The 20,469-nt window shown below is 46.1% G+C and overlaps 1 protein-coding gene across 1 annotated transcript; it reads left to right on the plus strand.

Annotated features, from left to right (window-relative positions):
- The first annotated feature begins 237 nt into the window (after positions 1-237).
- Positions 238-19,072, plus strand: EPHB4 (EPH receptor B4). The gene is made up of 18 exons (XM_072641371.1): positions 238-391; positions 537-831; positions 3,950-4,020; positions 5,814-6,101; positions 6,475-6,871; positions 7,622-7,777; positions 8,223-8,555; positions 8,892-9,016; positions 9,364-9,529; positions 9,874-9,976; positions 10,178-10,242; positions 10,604-10,717; positions 10,942-11,189; positions 13,026-13,241; positions 13,837-13,986; positions 14,623-14,816; positions 15,091-15,246; positions 17,954-19,072. The coding sequence occupies exons 2-18, from the start codon at positions 780-782 to the stop codon at positions 18,081-18,083; spliced, it is 2,964 nt and encodes a 987-aa protein (XP_072497472.1). The 5' UTR covers positions 238-391; positions 537-779; the 3' UTR covers positions 18,084-19,072.
- The last annotated feature ends 1,397 nt before the right edge of the window (positions 19,073-20,469 follow it).

The raw sequence follows: 20,469 nt of genomic DNA on the forward strand, positions 1-20,469 counted from the left end.
CCTTCCCCTCTCCCTCTCTCCTTCCTCTTCTCCAAACTTTCTTCTAACTTCCCGGCTCCTCCTCCATCTCTCCCCCCCCCCCGCCTTTAGTTCCCAACTCTACTTTCCTCATGAATTATTCAGTAATCCGCGGGCTCCAATCCGGGCAGTCCTGCCCCTTCTCTCCCTGGGGGCCCTGCCCAGCCAGTCCGCTTCTCCCTAGATCGTCAATCCCTCCTCTCTCCCTCCCTCCCCAGCGGAGGAGCTGGCCCGGGCCCCAGTACCAGTCCCAGCCCCTGCCCCGGTTCAGGCCCCATCTTACTGCTTGCTCCCCTCCCTCTCTTTCTCCCTCCTTCGCTGGCGGGAGCGGACTCTGGGGGCCCAGTGGGAGCAAAGTTATTGGAAAGAAGGGGTAGGGAGACCTAGATGCACCCCGATTCTGCCAGGAGAGGCCCCCGGGCGGGATCTTGAGAATCCAGAGCGATCCCCCAACTCCAGCCCTACTTCTCTGACTGTGCCCCAACTTAAGAGAGTCTTATGGTCTCCACACTTTCTAGATTAAACTACTCAGAAAGAAGGATAAGCTAAACCCCCAACCCGGGAGAAGCAAAGACACTTGGAGCTCTAATCTGGGGTGTCTTCTGGATCCTCGCGTTCCCCCCGTATGGTGGGGTACCGACAAGACTGCGAGCCAAGAAAGCGCTGCGGGGGGCAAGAATTGTGCTCCTAATCAGAGGGTTTCAGACCTGGGGGGGCTCGCGCCCCCCAAACTCGGATCTAATTGGGAACCAGGTGGCGCCATGGAGTTTCGAGCGCTGCTCTGCTGGGCGTCCCTGGCTTCTGCGCTAGAAGGTGGGTGAGTTTGGGGGAACTTTTCCCTTCCCGGTTCCCAGAGGCTTCAAGTTTGTCCCAGGAGATAAGGGGTTGATTCTCTCCTCTTTCCTTCGGCCTTTCGGTCCCTGGGCCGGGGAAAAGGATCTGGATTGGAGGTTGTGGATGGGGGGTGGGGGTAGAAAGGGAAGGGGGGAGGTAGGCTGCCCAGCAGGGAAGTGGATTTTTCTTTTGTTTGCAAAGAAGAGGGAGTTGAATCCCTTGTCCTGGGACGTTTCCCCACCTCAGCTCCTCATTCTCTTCTCCCAGACTTTATAATTTTCTCCTAAGCCCCTTTATTTCTTCCCTCACTACCTTCCCCCTAATAGCTTAAACTTTAGCCCCAAACTCTCCTTCTGACTCTCCTAAGCTTGCTGTACCTACCCCCAAACTAATATAGTCCTTCTTGCCAAATGGCGAGCCCTCCTCAAATGAGACAATGAATTGTCCCAAATGAGACAGATGAATTTACATCTTACCTCCTCTACTAGCATTACCCAAATAATGCCTTCAAAATAACTCTTCCTCATCTCAGGAGCAACCCCCCCCCCCAACCATATGGGTCTGCTCCCCAGTACCTAGGCCCCAGAACTTCAGCTCTCTTCACACTCTCCTTCTATACCTAGGCCCCAAAGCATCCCAGTACTTCAGCTCTATCCACATTCACACGCTTTAATGTCTGTAAACAGTTTAGCTCTCAAATGAAGGGATTTTGACTGGAATTCTTCCCCTACACTGATACCTTTCTCAGAGTTATGTTCCATGTTACCAAAGAGTACTCACCAATCAGTCTCTGGCACCCAAAAATCTACTATAGACCCTACCCCAATCTCCACCCCAAATCCAAAAAACTCTTGTTAACTAACCCTGCCACCCAGGCACCAGCTCCTGGTTATCCTGTAAGCATTTTTTTCTCTTTTTGCAAATATGTTTGTCTTTCAGGCTCCATTCTTTTGGAGGGGGAAGCAAGAGCCCTGTAAATCCCCTTCCTATTGCCTTGATCTCTTTCACTGAGTTCCCCCCTCCTCTTTTGATTGCCTGGAATCAAAGGGGGTCTCTGGGGAGTGGGCCATGGAGGAGGTAAAGGGGAAGAATCAAAGGTATTTGGAAAATCCTGATTTTTCTTAGGGCTGAGCACCAGAGAGCACTGGGCCATGGATCAAAGAGAAGTGGAGGCCAAAAAGCATGTGGAGAGGGAAGATAAACTCTCTGGGCTAGAAAAGGCTGGGAAATAGGATAGAAAGGGAAAAGACTTGTGGAAAGAGAGAGAGACAGAGAGACAGAGAGAGAGAGAGAGAAGAGGAGAGGGAAAGTGAGAAGAGAAGAAAAAAAGAATTGAGGAACTAGAAAAAAGAAACAGAAGGAAAAAGGAATGTAGTTGTCAGATGGTAGATGAAAAAGATACACAATATGAGGGAAACAGAATTGAAGAATGAGAGAGAGTTGTGAGGCATAGGACACAGAATGGGAGAGAAAGAGTAGTGAAGAGGGAGACAGAAATGACAGATCCCAGAGAGACCAAGGCATAGACAGAGACTCTTAGAGATGAGATACACAGAAAGAGATAGAGAAAATGACTGACAGAGATGATGTATAAAGTAGACAGGAAAAACTTTTCAGAGGGAAACAATGGAGGGAGGAGACCTCTACCTTCCTCCAATCCACTTCCCAGAACCTGTCCCAAGCTCTCTCTAATATTTCAACCACCCCTGGAGGGTTGCTAGGCGGCTTTGCCTTAGGATGGTGGGGCTCCCAAGTGACTCAGAGTCAGAGAGAGAAATTCTTCTCCTTGGTAGGAGGAGAGTTCAGTGAAAGGGAAGAGGCTATCTCTTTCACCTTTTCTGTCTCCCCTTCAGACCCTGCCCTCCTTCCTGGATTCAGGTGGCTTGTACCTGAAATCGACTCACTATCCTCGGCACCCTCCACTCTCTTCCCAGAGCCCTAGGAGGCATTTTGCCCCAACTAGCCATGCATTTGAAGGGGGATTTCCCTCCCCTACCTTTTTTCCTTCCCCTCCCCAGCCTAGGGCTCTGCAGTTTCTATTAATCTCCTCCTTCCGCCAGCCCCGCCTCCTCCTCCCCTCCTAGCTGCAGGAGCAAAGCCAGGTGTGTGTGTGTGTGTCTGTGTGTGTGTGTGTGTGTGTGTGTGTGTGTGTGTGTGTGTGTGTGTGTGTGTGTGTGTGTGTGTAGGGGGGGGCTTTCCTCATCTCCTCCCCTTTTCCTTCCCATAACCAGATCCAGATGTGAGGCCCCAATAGGGGGGCCAGGGCATGAAACCTAAACGTCTAGGCCCTACTTGGAAAGTGAGAGTTGATCCTGATGGGGAAAGGGACTTTTTTTGGGGGGGGGGGGGTTTAGGTCCCAGTGGGGGAGCAGCAACTGAAAAGGAAGAACTACTGTCTGAAGGATGGAATGAATGTCTATGTCTTAGGAGGGGAGTAGGAGTTGAGGAGAGAGAAGTGGAGGCTGTGAAAATAGAACCTGGATCCTGAGAGAAGAGGGAGGGGAATGTTGCCTCTTCACCAGTCCTTTGCCCTACAAGGGAGGGTTCAATGTCTTATGGGTCAGTGAATCAATTCGATTTAACTAAATTCAACAAACATTTGTTAAACATCTCGTGTTAGACGTTGACAATATGTTTAAAAGATTGTTTTTTTTCTGACAGACCTTTCCCAGTCTTTAAGCGATTACATTTTACTGGGGAGATTGGGTGAAGGGTGCTTGATGGTCTTTGTTGAACACCTTCTTAACCTGTTGCTTTCTAGACTTAAAGGCTCTCCTCCATGATCCACCAATGTAGGGAAGAGGGCCAGGATCTTGGGGATCCCTCAGGGGTGAACCAGGCATTTGCCAGCTGTTACGGGTGGAGCTGGCAGCCCAAGAGAAAAAAGAAGACCAGAGGGTGAGGGGGAAAAAACAGGATTAACTCCCACCCCCATCTCTGGAACTTCATTTCCTTTGCTAATAAAATCCCACTAAATCAGACTTGTGAGGTTTCATCTCCCTCAGTACCTTTACCCCTATAGATCAAAGATATGTGGGTCCATCTTTCCTGCCCCCCAGCTTCATTGACCTTGATTGTGCCTTTCTATCTTTCCTAGAGACCCTCCTGAACACAAAGCTGGAGACAGCAGATCTGAAATGGGTTACTTATCCTCAGGTGGAGGGACAGGTAAGAGCCAGGGTCAAGGACATAGAAGATGGGAAGAGGAGACCACATGCATAGGTGTCCTTTTCTGTTCTCCCTCTATTTTCTTTTGATCACAATCTCATCTGCTTATGTGAATTCATTTACCTTCTCTCTATGCAAATGACTCTCTGATCTGTCCAGCCCTAACCTCTCTCCTAACCATCCACTCTCACACCTCCAATTGCCTATTGGACATCTCACATTAGGTGTTCTGCAGATACATTAAGCTCAACACACCCAAAACCAAACCTAGTCACTGAGGCTTCCAACCTCAGAACTGAGATATCATCCTCAACTCATCATTCTCTCCTACTTTGTTCCTCCCTCCCCCCAGTTCTAATCTGTTCCCACATCTTGTTGATTCTATCTTCCTAGTATTTCTTGTATACACACCTTTCTTTCCACTCACATAGCTGCCACCTTAGTATAGGTCCTCATGACCTCACGCCTGAACAATTTCAATAGCTTTTTGGTTGATTTTCTTGCCTCAAATGTTTCCCTACTCCAGTCTATCCTCCACCCAGCTGTCAAAGAAGGAAGAAAAGAAGGAAGGAAGGAAGGACATAAGCATTTACTAGGCAGCCACCATGTGCTATGCACTGTGCTAAGAGCTTTACAATTATTTTTCTCATTGGATTCTCACATCAACCTTGGGAGCTAGGTGTTATTATTATACCTATTTTATAGATGAGGAAAGCAAAGCAAACCTAGAGATTGTGTGATTCGCCCAGGGTCACACAGCTAGTAAGTGTCTAAGTTCACATCTGAACTCAGATCTTCCAGACTCCAGACCTGGCACTCTGTCTACCTACATGCCCAAAGTACAAGTCTAATCATGTCACTTATTAAATTGACTCCAATGACTCCTTATATTCTTTAGGATCAAATATAAAATCCTCTGTTTGCCTTCTAACACCCTTAATAACCTGCCCCCTTTCTATCTTTCCAGTCTTCTGGTACCTTCTACCTCCCTTCCATGCACTTTGTGATCCAGTGACACAGGCCTCCTTGCAGTTCCTCATACAAGACACTCCATCTCCTGACTCTGGGATTTTTACTGGCTGTCCCCATCCTTGGAATGCTCTCCCTCCTCACCTCTGCTTCCTGGCTTCCTTGGCTTTCTTCAAGTCTCAGCTAAAATCCCACCTTCAGGAAGCCTTTCCGGATTCCCTCTTAATGGTAGTGCCTTCCTTCTGATATCTCCAATTTATCCTGAATATATCTTGTTTGTACATAAATATTTTCATGTTGTCTCCTCCATGACTGTGAGATCAGAGACCATTTTTTGCCTCTCTAAAGTTTAGCACAGTCTTGGTCCATACTTTTTGACTTAACTTGAAGAAGGGATCATGGGGTGGGGGGTGGGGGAAGAAAACTTACATGATAAGGACACAGCCTACCCCCTCAACCCTCCAAGCATCCTTCTCCTAAGCTTTTCTACCATTAATCTCCCTGTCCTAGTCCTTTAGCTATCAGATGCTCAGATATCTCTTCTCTTTCAACTTTCACTTTCTCCTGCTCAGTCCTCTTTACTCCCTCCTTAAAGACTGACCCAACCTGCCCTGAAATTGCAACTGTTGAGCCTTGGCCCTCTAACCTCGTATACATGAACCTTTGATCTCAGCTTCTGTCATCTTCCTGTGCATAGACCTTTGAGCCAGATTCCCTACCAGGTGGTCTGAGGAGAGGCCCAATTCTTTTTCTTTGCTACTTCTGTTCGGTTCCCTTTCCCACATTCCCCCTGCCTCTGCTTATAGCATCTCTTCTCTGAATAGTGGGAAGAGCTGAGCGGGCTGGATGAAGAACAACACAGTGTTCGGACATATGAAGTATGTGATGTGCAGCGGCCCCCTGGACAGCCCCACTGGCTTCGAACAGGTTGGGTGCCCCGGAAAGGGGCAAGAACTGTCTATGCTACCTTACGGTTTACCATGCTGGAATGCCTATCCTTGCCCCGGGCAGGACGTGCCTGCAAGGAGACTTTCACTGTTTTCTACTATGAGAGTGATGCTGACACTGCTACGGCCCTCTCACCCTCTTGGATGGAGAATCCCTATATCAAGGTATCTAGACCTGAAGCATCAAATGCGTAAAGATTGGGGAGTGAGGTGCAAGTAAGGAATGGGGGAGGGGGAGGAGATTACATGAAATTAACCAATTTCTCATTTCTAAATAGAGCTTTATTTAGGGGAAAACTAAGGGGCTAGGAAAGCAGGGTGCCTTGGTCTTAGAAGGGGAACAAAGACTTGGGTGGGAAGGGCTGAGTGAAGGGGCAGATGAAGATGAAGCTAGAGTCTGAGAAGCCAGGACATGGGCTCTAGAAGAATGGGGTGCTAGGGAGAACTCAGAGAAGAACTGGGGCATTGGCAATAGTATACATGGGTCTTGGGAAACAGTTACAGATGTAAACATTGCCTCCCCCACAAACCTGAACAGGTGGACACAGTTGCAGCAGAGCACCTGACTCGGAAACGCCCAGGGGTTGAGCCAACTGGGAAGGCGAATGTGAAGACCCTGAGGCTGGGCCCTCTCACCAAAGCTGGTTTCTACCTGGCCTTTCAAGAGCAGGGTGCCTGCATGGCCCTGTTATCCCTCCACCTCTTCTATAAGAAATGTCCCCAGCTAACTGTCAACCTGACCCATTTCCCTGAGACTGTGCCTCATGAACTAGTGGTGCCTGTAGCTGGGAGCTGTGTGGCAGAGGCTGTCCCAGCCCCTGGCCCTGGTCCTAGCCTCTACTGCCGGGAAGATGGCCAGTGGGCAGAGCAACCAGTCACTGGCTGTATGTGTGCTGCAGGCCACGAAGCAGTTGAAGACAACACCAAGTGTCGAGGTGAGGATTGCTCCCATATATTGCCCACCCTCAACCCCTGACCCCTACTTCTCTTTTATCCATAGGCAGGCAGTGTGGTGTAATACAAAGAGAATTGGACCTGGGTTTAAGACTTGACTGTGCTGTTTATTAGCTATGGGACCCTGGAGAAGTTACTTTCCCATCTTTAAAATTAATAGGTTAGAAATTGTGATTTCTGAAGTCTTTGCAATCTGTAGTTTAGGATTCTATGATTCCCAGAATTCTTCCCTCTTAGTTCCTATAGCTCTTTTGTTTCTATATCTAATGGTCCCCCCTCTCTTAGGTTTCCTAGTCTTTCTTTTCAGGAAGTACCTCATGATATCTAAACCTAATTCATGACTCCAGATCACCTCTAATCTTCCTCTAATCTTTCCCTTCTCTACTTTAGCCTCTTTCTCAAACCTCAACCACATTCATCTCTTTTCCTGACTCTGAGAATTTTAACCTAAGCACTAAGAATTTCATCAGATCTTGACCAAGCTTGGAGTCAGGGGACAAAAACCTCATGGACCTGACTTATTCAGTATGATTTCTGACTCCTTTTCTTCCTTCTTTTTTCCTGTTTGTTTTCTCTTTGCAGGAAAATGCCTTTTCCCCTGTCTTTCTGGGTTCCTGACCCTCTCCCTTCTCTTCTCTACTATTAACTGGTATTCATGAAACTTTGGAGTCAGGTGAAATGTATTGGCCAGTAGAAAATGGTTTTGGTGATTAGTCTCTTCTCTTCCACAGCCTGTATGCAGGGAGCCTTCAAGCCTCTTGCAGGAGAGGGGTCATGCCAATCATGTCCAGCTAATAGCCAATCCACTTCCCCTGGCTCCACCATTTGCCAGTGCCGCAATAACTACTTTCGTGCCCGCAAAGACCCCGTGGGAGCTCCTTGTACCAGTAAGTAACCAGGGCCCAGAAATCTGATGATGTCTTGGCATCATCTTTAAAATTGCTGTGTATGGTGTGGAGAGGTGGGAAGGTCTGAGCAAGGTGATCTTCAACAGATCTCCTCAGGATTTGAGAATCTTGTCCCTCAAAGTCATAAAAATTGAGCAACACACACCACCTGTAATTCCATTCAGTTCAACTCAACCAATATTTATTAAGCACTTAGTAGTGAAGGTTTTGTGCTTCATAAGAAAGCAAACTGACCTTTTTTGTCTCTGCCCCTTTCTCCCTCTGTCTATCGGTCTGGTGGGATTATTTTGGTTCCTTTTTTTTTTATGTACATGTATTTTTCTCTATGTCTCTCTGTGAGTTATCTATTTATTTGTCCTGCTGTTATCTTTTGTCTTTGCCTCTGTCATTACTTCTCTGTGTCTGTGTTCCCCATCTCCTTCAGCACCACCCTCAGCCCCACGAAGTGTAGTGGCCCGTCTCAACGGCTCATCTCTTCGTCTGGACTGGAGTGCTCCACTTGAATCGGGAGGCCGAGGAGACCTGACATATGCTCTTCGTTGCCATGAATGCCATCCACGGGCCTCTTGTGTACCATGTGGAAGAGATCTGACCTTTGATCCAGGTCCTGAAAACCTGGCTGAACCCTGGGTAGGGGTTCAAGGGCTCCGTCCTGACTTTACCTATGCCTTTGAGGTCATGGCCATCAATGGGGTATCCTCTATGGCCTTTGGGCCCATTCCAGTGGAAGCGGTCAATGTCACCACAGACCGAGAGGGTAAGATTGGGGAATCAGGGACTAGGGAAGAAGGATAAATAAGAAGGGTGGTGAGGATGAAAGTGAGGGACCAGAAAGGTCTAATTGGTTTGAGGTTATAAGGGAAAAAAGGAGAGTAAAGATACTCAAGATTGGAGGTCTATAGAGAGCTCATGATTGGCCTGGGCCTGGAGGACACAGAGGAGAGATCATAACTCTAGGCAGAGCTGAGGAAGGAGATTATAGGAACAGTGGGGAGTCTGAAGAGATTGGGAAGGGCAAGGAAAGCACTTGCCTGATGAGGGGCAAGTTTAGAGTGAGGAAGGGCGTTAACTTGCCTGACCTGTCTCTCTCCAGTACCACCTCCAGTATCAGATATCCAGGTGACAGGAGCATCCCCCAGCAGCTTAAGCCTGACTTGGTCCATTCCCCATCCATCCAATGGGGCTGTACTGGATTATGAAGTCAAGTACCATGAGAAGGTGAGAATTACTCAGATACTGAAGTCCTTGAGGTGGGGCAGAGGACCCTAGGGTTTAATCTCTATTTTAAAGACAGATTTAGTCATTACTGACTGAGTACCTTTTGTGTGGTAAGGAAGGGGTATTGGGTTCTATACCTGACATGAACTCCTCACCTTTCTTGAGACACATAAGACACAAATCAAAACAAGTTGTTCAATTCAGCATAAACAGTAAAAAATAATTAGGGGATGGCATTGGGGAGGGGATGAGAGTTAATGGGGAGAGGGAAAGCTGAAGTAGGGGGTTAAACAGAGAACCTGAAATCTTAACTCACAGCCATTCTTTGCCTCCCTCACTGAGGACAGGGTGTGGAAGGACCAAGTGGGGTACGCTTTCTAAAAACATCAGAAAACCAAGCAGAACTACAAGGACTGAAGAGGGGGACCAGTTACCTTGTTCAAGTTCGGGCACGCTCTGAGGCTGGCTATGGGCCCTTTGGCCGTGAGCATGATAGCCAAACCAAACTGGATGGTGAGAGATTTATAGTGGGGTCAGGAACAGAATGGGAAGAGGGTCTTCTGGGTTCTTGACTATTATCTCTGTGGTGGGTCTTTCCCTGTTCATTTGTATGACCATTTCCTAATCCATCTCCATTTTCGTTTTCTATCTTAGACTTCTTGTTCTGTTTCTGTCCTCAGTCTCTGTTTTCTTCACACAGTCATGATGGCCAAACCCATAACCACCATCCTTCTCTAGTTCAGTGTTGGGGAGAGGGATGGGGGAAGAGTAAGGTCAATAAGCCAAATATTCCTTCATACCACTCTCTCAAGGGTCCTGTCCATTCTGACTCCCCATCTTGTTCTCTCTGAAAATAGAGAATGAGAACTGGAAGGACCAGCTGGCACTGATCTCGGGCACAGCAGCTGTGGGGGTAATTCTGATCCTCGTGGTCATTGTCATCGCAGTCCTCTGCCTCAGGTGAGAACCAGTAGTTCCATCCTCTGTGCTCTGAAACAATCATTTGTCTCCTGGATCCAGGGCAAGTCAGATGGCATTTCTAGTGAGTGGGAAAGTGATATTGGATTTTATATGGAATCTCTTTGATCCCCCTTTCTCCATCCATGGGAAACAGAGATAAGCCTAAGTCTTGATTCCTCTGCCTCTTCCCATTGACTACAGGAAACAGAGCAGTGGGAGAGATGCTGAATATTCTGACAAGCATGGACAATATCTCATCGGGCATGGTGTGTGCATGGTATAACTAGAAACCTGAGTTCTGGGCCCTGGCTTGGGAAGGATACTGGGGTTTTGGGAGGAGAGGGATTAGTGAGATTTTAGAGAAGATATCTGGAGTCCTAGAAGTTAATACTGTGGACTAGAGGAAAGGATTTAGAGTCACATTCAAATTTTACTTCTATTACTTATTACATGTTCATCCCTGGGAAAGTCAGTTATACTTTCTGGGCCTCAGTTTTAATAGAGGTTGAAATAGTTTGTTTCTTCCAGCTCTAAGGTCTTTAATTCTGTCATACTGTTACGACTACTTTAGGGAAATAGTTGGGTAAGTGTATCCCTTACGGATGGCTTCCCCACACTACTCCCCAGGCACAAAAGTCTACATTGACCCCTTCACTTATGAAGACCCCAATGAGGCTGTCAGAGAATTTGCAAAGGAGATCGATGTATCTTATGTCAAGATTGAGGAGGTGATTGGTGCAGGTAAGAAGTACAAAAGTTGGGGGGGTGCAGGGTCCTTGGGTACTTGTTCATGGAATGGGAATATAGGGGAGGGATCGCTATGTTGTGGGGTTTTAAGGCTAGTTATTTGGGCCTCTGAGATTGAAGTCAAGAACTAGAGGTGGAGAAAGCAAAGGGTTATGTAAAGGAAGGCAAGGTCCCTCGGTAGTAAAAAAAAGTGAAACACCTAGCTTCTTTTTCCTTAGGAGAATTTGGAGAAGTGTGTCGGGGATGGCTGAAAACTCCAGGAAAGAAGGAAAGCTGTGTGGCTATCAAGACCCTAAAAGGTGGCTATACGGAGAGGCAGAGAAGGGAGTTCTTGAGTGAGGCCTCCATTATGGGCCAGTTTGAACATCCCAATATCATTCGACTAGAGGGCGTAGTCACCAATAGTGTACCTGTCATGATCCTAACTGAATTCATGGAAAATGGTGCACTGGACTCCTTCCTTCGGGTAAGTCCTACTTCCTTGCCCTTGTAGCTTCCCAGGGTTATACCCTCCCAATCCCCATGGTTTTTCTCTTGAGCTGGAATAGAATGTTTCTTTGTGTTATGCAGCATCAAAGGGAAGATGCCTGACTTCCCATACCTCTCCCATCTCATTCCCCTAAGATCATGACAGCTTAGATCTACAGCTGTAAAGGATCTTAGAGATCCTCTAATTCAATTTGTTCATTTTACAGATGAAGAAACTGAGACCCAGAGAAGGGAATACTTGCCCAAAGTCACATAGATAATAAGTAGCAGAGCTAACCTTTTTTTTTTCCTGCTATGGTTTCCTGTCCCTATCCTTATTCTTTTAACAAAGATAAAGGAAGACTTATTTTAGGTGTTTATCTCAGAGCTCATACCATCACCCTATTATGTATATCAGTTCAGTTTCTCTCCAGAGACAGCTAGCAGTACCTTTGTACTTCTGGGATGAAAAAGGGAATAAGAATTTATTAAGTTGCTGCCATGTGCCAGGCCTGGTGCGAAATGCTTTGCAGATATTATTATATTTGAAGGAGATCTCATGTATTCTTTCCCTACCTCCCACCTCTCCCTGCAGGGGATTGTTGTGACCCTGTTCTTGCTTCCTGATCGAGCAGCAGATGTGTTATTTGATAGTTGGTTAATTTAGAAACTTAAGACTCCTATTACTGAGGTCAAGGTTGAGATTTACGTCCTATGTTCGTCCTATTTCCTGGTCACAACTACATCCTACTCTCTGCTAGCTATCCTCAGGGAGTAGAAATACTAAATAACTAGTAACTATGCTCAGGTAGTAGCAAGGCCCAGACCAGGGGTGGGGCACCTGTGGCCTTCTAGGTCCTTGGGTTTGGCCTTTTGACTGAGTCCAAGTTTTACAGAACAAATCCTTTTATTAAGGGGATTTGTTCTGTGAAGTTTGGATTGAGTGGAAGGTTCGCACTTGAGGACCTAGAGGGCCACATGTAGCCTTGAGGTCACAGGTTCCCCTCCTCTGACCCAGACCCACCTTAATATTGGTTGCCAAATAGCTTGAGCTCCAGTATGGTTGGATCCATGCAAATCCATCAGCACAAGGGAAAAAACTTGATGGGTCAGGTGTGTACAGGGTGTCCCCAAAAGTCTTAGTGGAGTTTTAAGCTTTAATAGCTTGTTAAGACTATTAATGAAGCTTATTGATTAAATTTACTAAGCTTAAAACTGCAATATGACACCCCATCTATAAAGAGGAGCCTATTAAAAGCTTTACTAAGTAAATAATTAAATGATAATAATATATTAAAGAGCAGTTAGCAGATACATTTATTAACTATCTGTTGGGTGCAGAGTATGTACTAAGGGATAGAAAAGAAATAGAAAATATAGTCTCTGTCTGATAATTTAGCCTAAAGAGACAGGATACATACACTTAGAGGATCTAGAACCAGATTATCCAGTCCAGCCCCTTCTTGGATGAGAAACGGATGCTCTAAGAGATTAAGTGACCAACCCAAAGTTAGTAAGCAGTAGGGCTGGGATTCAAACCCAGGTCCTTCTACTTCAAATCTAGGGCACTCCTCTGTTCTCACATTGGTAGAATTGTGCAAGTCTGGAACCAAGCAACAAAGTATAGGTTGAAAGGGAATCAGAGTAAGAAAGGCATCAGCTGGAATCTGGGGAAAGATTCCTAAATGAGGTCAATTTTGAGGTGGGTCCCAAAGGAAGTTGAGAAGAACATTTCAAGAGAGGGGACTGATGGGTATCTTGCCAAGTCCTCCTGCCTTCTCTGATCCTCTTGTCTTATCTTTCCCTCTCCCAATATCCCCCTTCCTCTTGTCAGCTGAATGATGGACAGTTCACAGCCATCCAACTGGTGGGCATGCTTCGGGGCATTGCCTCAGGCATGCGATACTTGGCAGAGATGAGCTATGTGCATCGAGATCTAGCTGCCCGAAACATTTTGGTGAACAGCAACTTGGTCTGTAAGGTTTCTGACTTTGGTCTCTCCCGGTTCCTGGAAGAGAATTCCTCTGACCCCACCTACACCAGCTCCTTGGTAGGTGGAGGAGTCGAGGGAAGTGGGATGCCTGGGTATTTGTGGCAAAAAGGGGAGGGAAAGAGGACCAGGAAAAAGACATGGGGCCAGAGATTGAGGGATTTGATATTTAGGTTTGGGGGAAGGACTAGGAGCTGTGAGACACCTGGGAAGATGGAAAACAGATCACTTGGGTCTGTTAATGAAGGAATAAGAGCTGCCTGTATGCATGTGGTTGAGGTTTGGTGGTTAGACTTTGAGTTAGGGAGCAGATAACAATTTAGATCTTATAATGTTTTAAAAGTTTGCAGAGCACTTTTCTCATGACAGTCCTGTAATGTAGCTAGTATCAGTAGCCCCATTTTACGGATAAGAAAACTGAAGCCCAGAGAAGTATCACACAGACATGTCCCAGAGCCTGAATTTTAACCGAGGTTTCCAGGCTCCGAGTTTAGTTTCTTTTTTCCCTCTTGAACTCTTCCACTTTGCCTCTCTAAGAAGAAGCCTGGGACCAAAGCTGAATGTCTGGGTTGTGTGTGGAAAGTAAGTCAGGGTTAGGTAGTTAGAGCTGGGGTTGGAGCATCTCTCACATTGTCTTTCTCATCCTTTTGTTCAGGGAGGCAAGATCCCCATCCGTTGGACAGCCCCTGAAGCCATTGCTTTCCGGAAATTCACATCAGCCAGTGATGCTTGGAGTTATGGGATTGTGATGTGGGAAGTCATGTCATTTGGGGAACGTCCATATTGGGACATGAGCAACCAGGATGTAAGTCTCTTTCCTCAAGATGATCCCACTAGATATGTTTTTCTTGCCTTAAAATGCATTATACAGAATTCTTCTGGAGATTTTCTATGTGGTCTTTCCTTCCACCCTACAGTCATCCATCTACCATTATTAAGTTGGGAGGGAAGAGAATTTGAGATGGCGTGGGTAGGAAGACATCTTTGGTGTTTAGGATAGGATTGAATCTTCAGGGGTTCATAGGATTTAGAGGTGAAAGGGAGCTTAGCAACCCTCTCATTTTACAGATGAGTAAACTGAGCTCCAGAGAAGTTAAGTTACTTATCTAAAGTCATAAAAGTAGCAACAGAACCAGAATTCAAACCCAGAAATTGAACTGCTTGACTCCAAATGCAGTGCTCTTTCCTTTAGGGAGGTAGAGGCTGGAGCGCAGGGTAAGAAAGGCTTTCTATCTAGACCACAGTTCAAAGGCCATAGAAGGCATTTGAAGGGTTTTTCTCCATACCTATACCCATCCCAAATGGAGTACGCATAGGTTGGTCATACATGGCCAATCTGGTTGCCGTCCCCGAATCTCTGTAAAAACATCTTCATTCAGAATACCCACTGATCATCTGAACCTCACTACTTCTTGACTATTTTTCCCTTCCTACCTGTCAGGTCATCAATGCCATTGAGCAAGACTACCGACTGCCCCCACCCTCAGACTGCCCCACCTCCTTGCACCAGCTCATGCTGGACTGCTGGCAGAAGGACCGAAATGCACGACCTCGCTTCCCCCAGGTTGTCAGTGCCCTTGACAAGCTGATTCGTAACCCTGCCAGCCTCAAAATTGTGGCCCGGGAGAATGGAGGGTGAGAACTCTGATATTCTATTGGGGGAGAATGGAGGGTGAGAACTCTGATATTCTATTGGTCTAGCACCTGACATTCTATTGGAATGACTATTGGAGAATGTCCCTCCTCCAGAAAGATGCTTTGTTGTGATGTCGTATGCAACCATTCTCTGTCTGCTTCCCAAGAACTGGCCATTTGGCAATGTTCTATCATGTTATCCTCTTCTCCTTTTATTTCCTTCCTCCCAGTGCTAATAATGCTCAGACTTCCATACTTCTCCTTTGCCCCACAGGGCCTCCCATCCTCTCCTGGATCAACGGTTGCCTCATTTCTCAGCCTTTGGCTCAGTGGGCGAGTGGCTTCGGGCAATCAAGATGGGTCGATATGAAGAGAGCTTTGCAGCTGCTGGGTTTGGCTCTTTTGAGCTGGTCAGTCAGATCTCAGCAGAGTGAGTTGGGGGCCTGTGTGGGGAAGCAACAACTATGGGAGGTATGGGGCAGTGGAGGCTTTGGGGAACCAAAAGAGTGTCAGAGGACTTGGGTAGAATTCTTTTGGATTGACCCATTTGTAGTATTAGCTTTCCTTTTTTGAGTAGAGAGAATTGCTTCAACAGCATCAATAAAATCAAGCATGTTGATTGATAGTTTCAACAACCCTGTGATGAAAAAAATTTCTCAAAACTTTAAAATCTGAACATCTAAGAATCATGGAGAAAATAACCTTAAATGATGAATGATTTTCCACCTGCCACTGCCTCCTTTCTATCTGGAGCTTTTTTTGTTGTTCCATTTAAATTTCTCCCCTGAATGTACATTCTCCTTTTTCCTGGCTCCATCTTACTTTCTCTCTTCTTTCTTCCTCTATGTCCCCCTTTTCCCATGTTTCTCACCCTGTTTTCCTCTGTTCCTAGAAGAGAATGACAGGATGGTGAGAGGATTCAAACCCAGGGCATTCAAAGAATTGTTAGAGACATCTAGTCTTAAGAAGAGACTAGTGGTGAAAGAGGTGGTATGATAGCAGCCTCCAAGTATTTGAAGGGCTGTCATGTAAAAGAGGATCTAGTTCAACTTGTTCTGCCTGGTCCCAGGAGCCAGGATTAGGATAAAAGGATGGAAGTTTCCAGGAGGGGCAGATTTGGAAGAACTTCCCAATAGTTGGGGTTATTCTTGGTGAAATGGGAAGCAGTGACTTTTCTGTCCCAGGAGAAGTCTTTTGACCATTTATCATAACTGGGAAGAGAATTCATATTTTGGAGAAGGATTGGACAAGATGACCTTTGAAATCCTTTTGCCTTAGGTATCCAGTATGTGTCTCTGCTCCCTTTCTCTTCATTCCCCATCTCTCTCTCTCCTTCCCCATTCCTTTTCCACAGTCTCTCTTTAGGTTAGGTCATAAAGTAGTTCATAGGTCCAGTCCTCTTCATTTTACACACAAGGAAGCAACTAGTCTGAGAGGTTACATCAGTACTGGAAGACTGGACAAGAACCTGTCTCCACTTTCTTTTCCCTGACTCTGCTTCATTTTTCTCCCCATATCTTTTCTCTCTCCTCTAGTTTTCTCATTTTCTATCTCATCTTCAGTTCTCCCCTTCTGTCTTCTCTCTCAGCCCCCAGTAAAGTCAGGCAAATCTGTTGCCAAAGACTCTGCTGGTCTTTTCCCTTTGTCAGTCAGTTGGTCAGTGAGCATTTATTGTGTTGTTCTGTGCCTCGGACTGTGGTAAAGTGTAGTTGATTCTCCTTTTCCATCTGTTCTCCTCTTCCTTCAGGTTTTTATTTCCCCATCAGCTCCTTTCTGTTGCCTCCTTCTCCCTCCAACACTTTATCTGGGTGTCTCTTTCTCCTCTTTCCTTTGGCCATGAGAAGCAGCGTGTTATAATGGAAAGAACCCCAGGTTTGTCATCAGAAGACTCCAGGGGAAAATCCTAACCCACCCACTTATTACCTCTTTGACAAGTCCCTTCATTTATCTAGGCCATTTGCAAAATGAGAAGATTGCCCTGGACTATTATTGGATTAGTATCCAGCGTTTGCTCATGCAATGCTTCCACTTGTTCTACTTTCTGAGGACCACCTCAGATCCTGGACATGTCTTTAACCCCACCCTCTCCTTCCTGGAATCAGGAAGACCCACGTTCATTTCCAATCACTGATATTTACTAGCTGTGTAGCCATGAGCAAGTCATTTAACTTCTGTTAGTTTCCTCAGTTTCCTCAACAATAGAAGAGGAAGGATAATAGCTGGTACCTACCTCCCAGGGTTGTAAGGATAAAATGAAATAATATTTGTAAAGCACTGAGCACAGTACCTGGCACATAGTAGGCAAGTAATAAATTTTTTTTTTTCCTTTCTTCCACCCTTCTTCCCAGTCCAACCTGTTTGGATGCTTCCAGCCCTAAGAAAAAGTACAGATGTAGTGAGAAACTAGGACTCTTAAAGAAGGTTGCTGACAAATTAGAAAATTCTAGAGAGCGGTAACCAGAATAGTATGGGGTCTCAAGATGGTGTCATATAAGGATTTGTTGAAGGAACTGGGGTTGTTTAGCCTGGAAAGAGACTAAGGGAGACATCCTCAAGTATTTCAAGGCCTGTCACATGGAAAAGGAATTGGGCTTGTTTTGCTTGGCCAGAGGGGACCAAACTAGGAGTAATGATGGGAAGTCAGATAAATAAATACAAAGTTCCTCTCTCATTCAACCTGTAATTGAAACGCCTCTCAATCATTGCAAATCACTGGTAACTCTACATGTTAGAGGAGGTATTCTTAGTTTTAAAAACTGTTTTGATAACTGCATTTCAATACAGTTGGTTTCCTTTATAATCCTTTGTATTTTCTTTTATGCATGAAACAGGCAAAAAAAAAATTGAATAGATTTTAACTCAATGCCAGGACAAGCTTTCTAATAATTAGAGCTGTCTTAGTGTGGAAAGGACTGCTCTCAGGGGAGAGTGGGCCGATTAGAGGTCCTGAAACAAAGGCCAGAGAGCCATAAGTTGCTGTCTTGCAGAGGGGATTCCTTTACACATAAAGGTTAGGTAAACTTTGAAGTCCCTTCTAACCTGAGATCTTATGAGAAATTATTAGAAAAGTTAGAATGAAGATTTCTGAGAAAAATTGCCTATAATGATCTAATGACTTCTACTCCTCCTTTGCACAGAGATCTACTCCGAATCGGCGTCACTCTGGCTGGACACCAGAAAAAAATACTCTCAAGCGTCCAACACATGAGATCCCAGGCCAAGCCTGCAGCCCCGGGAGGGGCAGGAGGACAAGCCCCCCAGTATTGATCCCCATTTCTTCTGCTGCTCTTTCCCAGGAGCTCACATCCCTGGAACAATCCTGGGAATCCAGGATTCTTAACCTTTTCTCCCCCAGCAGAGTTGAGGTCCCACCATAACCCTGCTGGATTGCACTTTGAACTCAAGGGGGATGGAAGTTTGGAGACACCAGATTCAGTCACATGGGAGTGACTGAGGAGAGTCCGAGGAGCACATATTCCCTTTTCCCAGGATCTCTCAGTCTTTCCTTCCGAACTGGTTATCACTTGAAGGAAAGGTAACAAAAGTTATCCAACCTCCAATCTAACTCTTGCTCTTCAAACTGTGGTTGGGAGAGAGGGGTGAGCATAGCTCCCTCTCAGGGTCCTTCTCATTGTTGAATAGGACTCCTCAGGTGCTTCTCTCCCCCCCCAAGGGGCCATACCCCACACAGACCAAAGAGAGGACAGAAGGACAGTCCCATGATATCAGAAGTGGAATGATGTCACAGGAGGTGGGGAGTAACTGTGAACATGTTGGTGTTGCATATGACATCATTTTCTTGGCTGTTTTGTTATCCTCCTAGAAGTGATATTGTCACCCCACTTCATTTTTTACCCTGTAAATGCCCTTACCCCACATCTGCTGCCTTCATATTGAAGGTTTTTTTGTTTTTTTGTTTCACTTCTCTGTTTCTTCCCAATTCTTGTCACAACCTAATGTCTCAGGGGACCCGTCCCCCTTGTTGTCCCTCGCTTTATGACCAGACTGGGATAGGAGACCACAATGTACCTGTTTGATCTCTTGAACAGGACATTTGTACTGTTATATCCTCCCGGGACATCCCACTCTGGCCCTGCCTTATAAAGGGATTGCCAGAAGAGGACAATAGGGAAGGGTTTAAGGGAAGGGCCCTGACTGACAGAAGTTCCTTGGAGGGATTCTTAAATTATAAAGATGTTGAGGGTGTTGTGTTTGTTTTTTTTTTTTTTTGTATAAATAAAAGAAAATTAAGGAAATTGTGGACTCTGGGACTGACTTGGTCACTCGCTTCCCAGAGGATTAGGGTTGGGAAAATGAAAAGAGACAAGTGGAGGAACAAGGAAGAATTAGGGGCTAGACATGAGTCCTTGAAGTTACTGGGCCAGAGAAGAAAGAACAGGAGCTTCATTTGTGAGTGTTTGGGGATGGGGATCTGCTAGGGAAATAGAACTCTTGGGTTCCCAGCCCAAGGGTATTTGGGTTTGTGTGAATGAGTCATTGGCAGCTGCTCTTAAAGGCTCCTGTGGATGCTGCCAAGAGCCCTGGGCATCTCCGGGGTGGGGCTGTCTCTCCCTCCTCCCCAGGCCGTCCCTGTCCCAGCAGGAGTCCTGTGAGAGAAGGGGGGAGAAATGCAGGGCCTGGCAGTTCAATTTAGCAGACCCTGGAGGGGGAAGGGGAAAGGGGAATTTGGGGAGGACTCAGGCTAGAGTGGGGGGTTCAGGCAACTGGGAAGACAGCTGTGGTCCAGATGTTGACAGCTGGGCTTTGCTGCCGAGAAGGGAACAAAAGGGGTGAAATGAAAAGGGTGGAGTTTACAGTTATAAGGGAAAGGGGGAAAGCTGAGGAGTGCAGTGTCAGTAGAAGACCTTGATCCCTGTTCTATCTTCCTGAACTGTTCATACTCTACCCCCTTGGGCCTGGGAAGACAGTTCTATTCAGGAGGAAACATTGACTGATCCTCCTAGCCAATGATGAGGCGAAGAGGAAGCCCATCTGGATGTTTCTTTTTATTCCCCCCACCCCACTCCAATTCTGCTCTGGTCAGGGAGACAAGGGGTGGGGCTCATTCCCACTTTAGCATTTTCTCTTTTTTCTGTCTCTTCTCATTTCTGTCACTGGTATCTGTTTCTCAGTGTTTTCTCTTGTTCTGTCAATCTACCTTTATCTTCGTCTCTTTCACTCCTTTCTGTATCCAGAGCTACACTGACATTTGGGAAGAGATGCCATTGATGAAGAAGACTTTTGGGGCAGGGTGGGGGCAGTGACTGTGAATTTGGGGAGTGGCAGGGCAGTGACTGTGAAGGTAAATGAGTTGTTGAGTCACAGTCCACTGCCATTTTTACATCAAGGATGCCCTCTTGTGGAATGTTAGAGCAACCCTACATACCCATCCTTCCCAAGCACCAACAGGTATACTGAGTGCCTCACAATTTTCTTCTCCATATATAACCCATTCGTTCTTTTCACCCACATATCTTTCTGTTACCCTTCCTACAGCCCTATTTTTTTCCCTATAAAGATAAAATAACACTTGAGTCTTTGGTGAAAAGTGAAAGTCATAGATGGAGGAAAACACAAGATAGAGAAATTATCCACACAGGGAAAAGGGACCAAGTGAAAGCCAATGTATCCTGGGAAAGTGGATGGAATGTAG

The sequence above is a fragment of the Notamacropus eugenii genome, chromosome 2 (assembly GCF_028372415.1).
Source record: "Notamacropus eugenii isolate mMacEug1 chromosome 2, mMacEug1.pri_v2, whole genome shotgun sequence".
NCBI lineage: Eukaryota > Metazoa > Chordata > Mammalia > Diprotodontia > Macropodidae > Notamacropus > Notamacropus eugenii.